Consider the following 10,940-nt stretch of genomic DNA (forward strand, 5'->3'; position numbering starts at 1 on the left):
ATGTAACCTCTGCCGCTGCCAGAACTGAGCCAGATGTGCCATAGTTGGCCCAGATGAGGCCCAGATATGTATGCTATCTGGGAACTGTCTGCGATTGATAAATATGAAATATTCTGCAGAATTCCAGTTAGGCTACACTGTAACGGATTTTTGTAATTTGAACAGTATTTTACTGTAATATGTACAGTATAATACTGTTAAATGTGCCAACAGTATAATACTGTAAATAGCAAAGGATTATGGGAAAATATAAGTTTAGTACTGTAATTATTCTCTACTGCAAATCGATTTACAGTAGCGACAATGCCCGCGAAAAACTGACCAATGACAACCAAGACTTCTTTTCAACGGTTTTTTTTTTCGGTTGGTTGGGACAACTGAGGAAACACTCAACAAAAAGGTTAGTATTGTTTCTGTAATTATTTTATTTAAAACCGAGATATTTTCAAATGCAGTCACTTATTAACAGCAACCTAACACGAACCAGTGTTGCAAATTGAGTGAGTTGTGAGGACAATATTCCTGTAGTCAAGACTTTTTTTCTGCCTGTTTGTCAAGGCCTGAGGTAATGTTACAATTGTTACTGCCGTTATCATTATGACAACTTAAACGGGGTGAATAAAGTTTACATTGACTGATATTTAGTGACACAGAAACAAAATAAGCTTTTTTTAAATGCTCCTCTGCCTCTTTAATGTAAATTAGCTAAGCAGGAGGACTCTGTGGAAACTTTACGTTAACAGCAAACTATCTTGAAGTACAAAAAGAAAACGTGAGGCCACACTAAAGACGGAGGTTGTATAACAGTATTTTGAAGTGAATATTTCGTTTTCATTTCGTTTTTTGCTGTTAGAACCGCGGAACGTCGGAGGTTTGGAGTTGCTTGGAGTTCTTTTCTGGCGGTTACCGTCATCTGAAGAAACTGGTAAGCTAACAATAATTCAATGAGGAAAAGCTGGTGATTATTATACCAACGTTGACTCTTATATTAAAACGTTAACATAATCTGAAAACTGTCATTTCTATCTTTAACATACTGTTTAAAAAAGCAGCAGTCAAGATGGTTGCGCAGTTTTGTGTGCGAACACTGCAAGTTATCTGTGCGAACGCATTACAGATTTTACCACCGTATATCATAATGCATAGGAACCTGTCTAATTTTAGGTTCAATTGTGGTTTGCCGACTTGTCCTTGTAGTTTTCAGATTCTGTCTGCACTAAAGTCACACATGCTTCGTAAGCACACACAACCAAATAAGGTTAACTGCAGACCTGCTCAAACGGATCCTGTGATTTGTCAGGTTGTGGGATGCGAGCATACTGTACATCCCCAAATTTTCCTAGCTTCTGCGACCATTTAAATTGGCATATAAGAGATGGGGAAAACGTTACCTGCCCCTTTCCCAACTGTGAAAAACATTTTCATGTAAAATCATCTTTCACATCTCACATAAGCAGAAAACACAGAGAATCTTTGGAGAACCCTGTAATAATAGATGCTGATGCATCAAACTGTAGACATGACAGTGACATCCATGATGACAATGACATCCATGATGACATTGTTGTGCATTCTGAGGTTGATGATAATTGCAATGATAAAGACGAGCATCCGACGAGCTGGATGGCGCCTTGAATGGCAGACACCGCCGTCGGTGTATGAATGAGTGAGTGGATGGGTGAATGTGAGGCAACTTGTAAAGCGCTTTGGATGGCCATGTGGTCTGTTGAAAGCGCTATATAAATGCAGTACATTTACCATTTTAAAGAAACATTTTTGACAGAAGACATATTTCAAGAGGAATTTTAATTATGTGGCACCTGAACAGGTGTATCTAGGTAAAAATTCCAAAGGAAAGGACTGCTTTTTGCAGGATGTTCCAGTAAATGAGACCCTCAAAGCACTTTTGAGCCCTTGAGTCAGTCAAAGCACAGTACACTGATGCAAAGACACACAGATCAGATGACCCACATTTACTGGAGGATGTAAGAGATCGCAGGATTATAGTTTCTTAAGACATTTCTAAAAGACTATTACTGTTTTTGTATTCATATGTCATGCATTTGAGGTACACTTTAATTTTCATCATCATTTATGATCAAACTTCTATTTTGCAAGATAGGCAGACAAAGATATCACAGAGTGACATATGCTTATAAAGCACATTGAGAAGTATTTTAAAACAAGATGCAAGTATGTTCTCTATATATGTAATTAATTTCTCCCAACCTTATGTTAATTGCTCTACTTTTAGGTCACTGCAACTCCAGCAGATGCAGAGAGAAGCCTCTCTCTGCCCAGTACCCCAAGACTGATTGCACTTGGTAAGTCTATTAAAAAGCTTTTTTAATTGATACTATGGATGAGATTAAAGTTGGTCAACATCTACCAGCAGACAGATACCCGAGAGCTGACTGAATGTCTGCTCTTGTGTCAACACAACATGCATGCATCGCGGTGCTCTTGTGAACATGTGTTGAAGATTAATATTTTGTAAATAAAGTGGTAAATTATGTTTAATTATTTTAGGCACCAGCCAATCCAACCAGGCTGTACATCACAAGCTCTTATCCTAAAGCTTTTAGGCTGCATTTATTTGATCAGAAATTTTTAAATATGATTGCAATTTAAAATAACTGTTTTGTATTGAAATATATTTTAAAATGTTATGTATTCCTTTTTTTATTACTCCATTCTTCAGTGTCACTTGATTCTTCAGAAATCTTTGTAATATCGTACCCTTGGAATTATAAGGTTCTATCTGACATTTTTGTCAAAATTTAGTTATTTACATATTTTTATTCTGTGGCCACTTCTTTACATTATATGATGTAGTTTTTTTTTTTAAGTTATGTACATTTTGGAACTTTTTATTTAGAAAATAAAAGGTGCTTTCTACATGGATTCCAAAAATTTAAAGCTCAATATCTCAGAACTGCTCAGAACGCAGATAGAACCTTATAATTCCAAGGGGACGATATGTTGACTTTCTGCTCAAAAAACATTAAAATTAAAATTTAAAACAATAATTTTAATTTGACGCGTGTGAGACACTGCAAAAGACTTGAGTGTAGTAGTCATATGTCTTTCTCTAGCACATTTTAAACAAGTAAAATATCCATTTTCAACTTTAAATACACATCATGACATAACATTGTGTATGTGAGTGAGTGGCGTTCACACCAAATGCGAAAAGAGCGTCTGGCGCAAGTGATTTTCGTGTTAAAGGGATAGTTCACCCAAAAATCTAAATTATGTAATTAATAACTTACCCTCATGTCGTTCCAAACCCGTGAGACCTCCTTTTATCTTCAGAACACAGAGATATCTTAGATTTAGTCCGAGAGCTCTGTCCCTCCATTGAAGCTGTGTGTATACTGTCCATGTCCAGAAAGGTAAGAAAAACATCATCATAGTAGTCCATGTGACATCAGAGGGTCAGTTAGAATATTCTGAAGCATCGAATATGGTTTTTGGTCCAAAAATAGCAAAAACTATGACTTTATTCAGCATTGTCTTCTCTTCCGTGTCTGTTGTGAGAGAGAAATTAAAACAAAGCAGTTTGTGATATCCGGTTCGCAAATGAATCATTCGATGTAACCAGATCTTTCTGAACCAGTTCACCAGATCGAACTGAATCTTTTAAATGGTTCCAGTATGCATAATCCACAAATGACTAAAGCTGTTCACTTTTTTAATGTGGCTGACACTCCGTCTGAGTTCAAACAAACCAAAATCCCGGAGTAATGCATGCACTCAAACAGTACACTGACTGAACTGCTGTGAAGAGGGAACTGAAGATGTTTTAAAATTAATTTATTGATTTTACATAAAATAGAATAAAAAAACTGTGAAAATATAGTGCAATCAGTTCGGACATTGTACAGTGCTCAATCAATAAATGCACAGCTAAACAGATGAGTTTTGAGTCTATATTTAAATGTGACTAGTGTTTTAGCACATCTGATCTCTTCTGGAAGCTGATTCCAACTGCGGGCGGCATAGTAACTAAAGGCAGACTCCCCTTGTTTTGTGTGTACCCTTGGTATTTCTAACTGACTTGATCCTAATGATCTGAGTGGTCTGTTAGGCTTATATTCAGTGAACATATGTGCAATATATTTTGGTCCTAGGTTATTTAGTTACTTATATACGAGTAAAAGTACTCAAAATCAATCCTAAATGTAACTGGAAGCCAGTGTAAGGACCTGAGGACTGGTGTGATATGCTCAGATTTTCTGGTTCTACTCAGAATCCTTGCAGGTTTTGAATGAGCTGCAGCTGTCTAATGCTCTTTTTTTTTTTTTCACTAAACTGCAGTGTTTTGAACTCTCTCACAACAGACACTGAAGAGAAGACAATGCTGAATAAAGTCGTAGTTTTTGCTATTTTTGGACCAAAAAGTATTTTTGATGCTTAAAAAAATTCTAACTGACCCTCTGATGTCACACGGACTACTTTGATGATGTTTTTCTAACCTTTCTGCTTCAATGGATAGACTGAGAGCTCTCTGCCTTAATCTAAAATATCTTAAACTATGTTCCAAAGATAAACTGAGGTCTCAAGGGTTTGGAACAAAATGAGGGTGAGTTATTAATTACATAATTTAAAATTTTTGGGTGAACTATCCCTTTAAGTCAATGCAAAGACGCCGCTTACGTGCATCTGGAGGTCCTGCGGCGCGAGGCGTTTAGCACGGTACGGACGCGCGAATGAGGCGAACTGAGCGTCTGGCGCGATATGTGCGAGTGATTCAAGGGTGAGAGCGTGAAGAGAGAAAGATAATTCTGATTAGTCCTGAGGATATATCATGTTTAGGCTAAAAATAGGTTAAGCGCTTATCGCGGTTTGGAAAGAACCTGCATCTTGCAGTACATTCTAAACATGGAAATATAGCGATTTGGCAAGAAACGTTGATGGAGCAGCAAATAGGGTCAGTACACAGCAAAATTACAAAACATTGCAAAATTAAAAAAAAATTTTTTATGGCATTCATCATGTTTTGGAAAGAGCTTTTCATATATAAATTTTGACTTGACTGACTTATAGGGTTGCCATCCGTCCCTTGAAATACGGAATCGTCCCTGCATTTGAGAATAAAATAGCGCGTCCCATTTTGAATCAATACTGGACGTGGTTTGTCCCGTATTTTCCGAGTTGTCTTCAATGCAGCATCTCATGCAGATCATCCCACCGGCATTCTGTGAAGACTCGTCCGATTCTGCCCCTGATTGGGTAATACTCACTGCCATCATTGGATTGATTGGTTTGTTTCAGGTTCACAGCCAATCAGAGTCAGTGGAGGGCGGGTCTCTTGGCAGAGAGTCGATTTGAAAGAATGGTGGAAGCTGCTCCAGATTATTTTTTAAACACATTTTAAAGTTTTACCGATTTGTTTATTATGGTTAAGGTGTACAGTCAGACACATAAGCATTATTTTAATAAGAGATAAGAGAGATATATTTAATAATTAAAATACAGTGCCTATGTGAAGCAAATAAACAACTTAACTAATTTAAACAATTGCATTCTTCAATAGGCTACAGTACAATTAAGAATAGACTATATAAAATAGATTAACTTACCAAAAATAAAAAGAAAATAACAATAATTGTGTGTTTTACATGAATTTAGAAATGTTTGTAGATCAGTTATTTATTATGTGGTTTCACTGTTTGGATGGTGTTACTGTCTGCAAACAGTGACAAATATTTTATCCAAAATCTGTGTTCACGCCACCTTATACAATTACTAAAGTTCATTAGCAATTAATATTTTTATGAAAACATGTTTTAAGTTGTGATTTACCCTTATTTTTCTGTATTGAAGGTGGCAACCCTACTGACGATTTAAGATTCAAAATCTCTTCAATACAAAAACATTCCCTGTGTGAGTTCCTGTGTTTAACACGAAAATCCACTTGATTGCTAATGTGACATTGATTTATACAACAGTTCAACAAACAAAAGGTATTAATATTAAGTGATGTTCATTTTAAACACAGTAATAGTCAGTATTTTTCGATACAAAAAATAGCTCCAACGAAAGCTACTGCAGAACAGCACCACACAGTAGTGTTTGTGAATGAATCTGCGGCTTTGAATAAATTAAGAGAGCCAATAATTCAATGATTCATTGATAATTACAGCCATTTGCTTCCTTACTGAATGAATGAATGCCTCACAAATAAAGATAGTGACTTGTTGCGACGTACTGGGGGTTTTAATTTAATATTTAAAGCATCACTTTGTTTTTACCATCATTGCATATTTCTCTATTGAATTTTTTATATTTTTTATTTAAAGCATTATTTATTTTATAAAAGTATTTGTAAATGTAAAAAAAGCAAATATTAGGAGCAAATATTGACCCTTAGTGAAAAAGGTGTAACTGCAGAGAGGGGTTACGCAGATGGATGTTAAAAGCCTCAGGGGGTACTACTCTAAAAATTTTGAGAACCAGAGCCTAGAGACATCACATCCCAGCATCAACATTCCCAATAAATTATCTAAATTCCCAAACCACTGTTAATTTAAACAGAAAAGCAAAAATAGACTACTATGTTTGATTTGGCATGGCAGAAAGCACGCAAAGAGCTGTCTCTTTATAATCACTAAAAAGTGTCCCTCATTTTAATTGCAACCTCACAAAGGTTCATGATAATCTGTCTAATCTGTTCATAATCTGTCTACAATGTATAATTATTTATTTATTTATATAGTACATATTGCTTTTATTAACATAAAACTGCATACAGCACCATGTTATGACTGTTGGGAAATCAGTGGTTTGATAAATGTGTCTTTTCTTGTGCTTGCAGGTTCATTCTGAGAATAAACCCTGATGACACCAAATGCCTAAATCACAAAATCAAAATCACAGATCAGCCGGGCATCTGGAAAAAGGGTGCAGAGAAAAATCGCCAGCCTGAATCCTCTTGTGACATCTTTCATCAGAGAGCTTGTTGAATTCGATTGGCCAAATTATTGAAAGAAAACACGACTAAAACATGTTTTTACTGTTTGATTTGTTCTGCTTTTCAGAATGTTTTTCAGAATTTTTTAGCCATGTTACAAATACACAGGATGAATTCAAACACATTTGTAGAATGTACTTTTTAAAGTAAATGTTAAATAATGAAATAGTTAAACAATAAAACAGCACATTTTAATGACAAATGTTCATAAGAATTTATGCATTTTTGGGGGATTAAAAAATGTATAGTTTACAGCTAGTGGTTTTTCATTCGTTAAACATCAGTTACACCTGTTGTTAATTTCATTAATTGGTTCGTCTTTTTATACTCTGTGTTTGGTTTTGTTGCTTTGTTTTCTGAGTATTTTCAGTTCTATATTAAATAAAACTTTGACTGCTGCGATTAGATCAGTTTCATCCAACTTTATTGCAACCTTACCAGTGACATGTAGATTAAAATTTTATTAATTTTGTAACAATAAAGCAAATGAAGCTAGACCCAAATCTACAAAAAAAGTCTGAGTAATATGAAATCAATTCTAGTACTGTAAATAAAAATACAGTACTTGTACTGTAAATAATAATACAATATACAGTATTATTACTGCATATTAAAATACAGTACTTGTACTGTAATTGAAAAATACAGTACTCATACTGTAAATAGTAATACAGTATGCATTATTATTACTGTACATGGAATTACAGTAATGATACTGTAAACTATTTTACAGTAAGTTACTGGCATCCAGCTGCCAGTAAGTTACTGTAAAATTTACAGCAACCCTTTTACAGTGTAGCCGTGTACTTACAGGGATCCATCCTGAGTAATCTCGAATCAGCCTTGGACTGTCTGCTTGTGAGTAGTGAGAGCTGGAGTTTTAAAGGTCTTTGGGTGTATCCTTTTCAGAAAACGAAACGATTCACAAAGCAAATTTCATAAACATCAACACACACACACACACACACACACAAAATAAATGTATACATATATATGAAACTATCGGCTAAACTCTCAAAAAAGCCATTTTAATAACTGACTAATAACCTTTTTAATGCCATTAAAATTAAATTATTCAACCTTAACATTGAAGCCTGATCAAAATGGTAATATGAAATACATATATATACTGATATACCTGCAGTAATAAATAAATAAAAAAACAGGATGCTTTTCACGAAAGGAAACAAAACCCACAAGCAGGGCAGAACTTTAGACAAACATTGGAGGAAGGCAAATAGATATTGTTATGACTCATTATTTATTTGCTTACTTACTATTTAGTTAAATTACAAGGACAAAATTGCTATCAGATGAGAAACATTGCTGAGAGAAGCTGTACAAAAGACTAACAAAAAATGGCGAGGTCTCGTCAGATTGCAGCAGGCGAAATAATTGCAGGTAGCAAATGAGTTTAAATATCTGACAAAACCAAATTCTGCTGTAAAGATTTAAGTATGACATTCAAGGACACATATAGTTTAAATTACAATTTCTTGCACTCATACTAAAAGGTGATACTTTGGAATTTGGCAAAATATATATATTTTTAATTGATTAATAAAAAAAGTTATCTCTTTTTACTGTACATGCACATTTTAATTGCACAAGCATAAAACTGACATGCACACAAATACAAATTGCTCAAACAAAAAAATTAAATAAAAGTAAAAACAAATACATCGTTATTAGAGTTATTAATTAACAAAAGCCTTATTTTGGCACAAGGTCTTTGGACTCCAAAAAAAGCATCTCTATCTCTTCTTCTTCTTCATTTCCATCATCTTCCTCCTCAAGTGAAGGTGGACTCCTGGAATGAGAGAACAAATCTGCAGCTCCACCTATTACAGCACCTGCTGCTCCACCCACAGATGCCACAGCTGCCGCCGCACCTGCAGACAGTCCAGCAGCACCTGACCAGAGAATACAATCTTTAAATCACCACAAATCTGAAAAATCTTCTTGGGCATTTTGGGAATGACAAAGGAGTCACAAAATTATTAAAATTGTTATGTTTTTGTGAACACTTCCCTTCAAATAGAGAATGGGCATAGGCACATGGACTTTTTATAAAGAATACCTGCAGACTGGAGGAGAGCGACCAAACTTCCCACAGCCACACCACCACCGTTGGCGATGGCTGCTGATGACATCATGCTGGCACCCAAAGACCCTGCTGCTATACCAGCAGAGGTGAATCCAGCCATGGTGAGCGCCACAGGGGCCAATGCAACCGCACCAAATAATGGACAAACACAAGTAATTATCATGTGCACAACTGATATGCATTCATTTACACAAAACAATCCTCAGAACACATTTACCTGCCCCAGCTGTGACCCCAATGATAGTGAACAGTCCTGAAAATGGATAAAAAAAATGATTAAATGACTGCAGTTTTTTTAATATAACAAACTGCACAAACCCTTAATTTTATTGGAATGCTTTAAGTTCATTGCATTAGTTGCCTGTTGACAAAAAATATTGATAAAGATTAGAGAGATACATTACCTCCTACCCAAATGTAGCTTTTTTTTTTACTGATAAATAAGTCAAAAATGGAGGAAGACAGGCGGTGTCTATTATTGGGTGTCCTAATTCACCTCTTTTTTTCTAGTCATAACTTTTTTATAAATTCAGTTATGAAAAGGTAGATTATTCTTATTTGTTATGAAAAATATAGACTGATCACCCCTTGGAAATTGCTAGTTCGTCAAACTAGTTCTTAAGACACAGTCTTAACGTTGGCTACGTTTATGGATCTGGCTCCAGCAGCTAAATTTTGCGCTACTTACCGCGTTTCATGATTTAAAAGATCGTACAGAACAATGACGTTTTCATGCACACGGATTTGTGTTTAATCTGCTGCCCAACAAAAGCCCCTTGTTCCTCTTCTTGGGCAAATGGGCAGTAGTGATGTGTCGTTCTTGAACGATTCGTTCATTTTGAACGAATCTTTAATGTGACTCGGGAAGAACGAGTCGTCTCGGGGAGTGATTCGTTCAGTCGCGCATGCGCATTATTCTATGGGTTCTGTTCTAGTAGTAGTAATTCACCTGTCAGTCAATGCAGTCTTGAGCCGGAAAGCTGTGTCCAAATTCAGGGTCTACATCCTTCGGAGGACGCATTTGAAGGATGTTACGTCACAGCGCCGCGACGAAGGCTGTCCAAATTCGTAGGATCCTTCAAATGCGGCCCACAAATTTTTTTTTTTTTTTTTTTTATTGCAGTTTTAGAACAAGAACATACAAGGGCAATAACGTATCAATTACATCAAAATATAAACAATAATAAATGAAACAATAAAATACATAAATAAATACAAATTATTCAAAAACAAGATTTAGGGCTTTAAAATAATTTACAGTTATTTTTGCTTTGTTATTTCTTGTTTCTTTTAATGTATACAGATAGTGACCTATTTCTATTTTAAAGTGAGTAAAATTAGGTTTTTTCCCCGCCCATTTACATTTGTGAATAAAGAATTTTCCATATATAATGAGCAAATTTACAATATACCAAATTTTGAAATCAACAGCATACTCATAAAAAAATAAAACATCCTTTTGTTTGAGTTCTAATTCTATGTTCGTGCTTTGCTTAACAAAAAAAACCAGATCACACCAAAATAATTTTGTATAGATACAATCATAAAATAAATGTTCAATACTCTCATTTTTCTCATCACAGAAAGCACATTTCAAGTCAATGTCTTTACAAAATTTTGCAATTACCTCTTTTACAGGATAAATACGATGAACAATTTTAAATGATACCTCTCTAACTTTATTTGTTATACAAAACCGTCTTGAGATCTTAAAAGTCTCGTTCCAATTAATATCTTGAAATTGTGATCTCCAAAAACCAATGGCTAAAGGGACACAGGAAATTCGACAGATCATTCTAAGAAAATTATTATTACATTTTTTTTCTTTTATATTTTTACCTTCCAATTTAAGACTAA

At 35.0% G+C, this 10,940-nt stretch overlaps 1 protein-coding gene and 1 long non-coding RNA gene across 5 annotated transcripts in view; one reads left to right on the forward strand and one right to left on the reverse strand.

Annotated features, from left to right (window-relative positions):
- Nucleotides 1-9,894, reverse strand: part of LOC113071541 (interferon alpha-inducible protein 27-like protein 2A) — a 35,590-nt gene extending 25,696 nt beyond the window's left edge. The window contains exons 1-4 of one of the 2 annotated variants that reach the window (XM_026244893.1): nt 9,772-9,894; nt 9,301-9,336; nt 9,057-9,218; nt 7,898-8,889 (exon numbers count right to left, since the gene is read on the reverse strand). In XM_026244893.1, the coding sequence (XP_026100678.1) occupies nt 8,690-8,889; nt 9,057-9,218; nt 9,301-9,336; nt 9,772-9,781 (408 nt within the window). In that variant the 5' untranslated portion in view covers nt 9,782-9,894 and the 3' untranslated portion in view covers nt 7,898-8,689. Of the gene's footprint in view, nt 1-7,787; nt 7,878-7,897; nt 8,890-9,056; nt 9,219-9,300; nt 9,337-9,771 lie in introns of those variants that run through there. The other variant, XM_026244892.1, reaches the window with a different exon arrangement.
- LOC113071544 (uncharacterized) lies at nt 345-7,733 on the forward strand. 3 transcript variants are annotated; one of them, XR_003280118.1, is made up of 4 exons: nt 345-772; nt 854-925; nt 2,255-2,324; nt 6,821-7,733. It is a non-coding gene; the product is annotated as an uncharacterized LOC113071544 (long non-coding RNA). The 3 variants fall into 3 exon arrangements; XR_003280119.1 differs by having other exon boundaries at nt 371-400; XR_003280117.1 differs by lacking the exon at nt 345-772 and having other exon boundaries at nt 793-925.
- Nucleotides 9,895-10,940: the final 1,046 nt, after the last annotated feature.

The sequence above is a fragment of the Carassius auratus genome, unplaced genomic scaffold (assembly GCF_003368295.1).
Source record: "Carassius auratus strain Wakin unplaced genomic scaffold, ASM336829v1 scaf_tig00007488, whole genome shotgun sequence".
Lineage (NCBI taxonomy): Eukaryota > Metazoa > Chordata > Actinopteri > Cypriniformes > Cyprinidae > Carassius > Carassius auratus.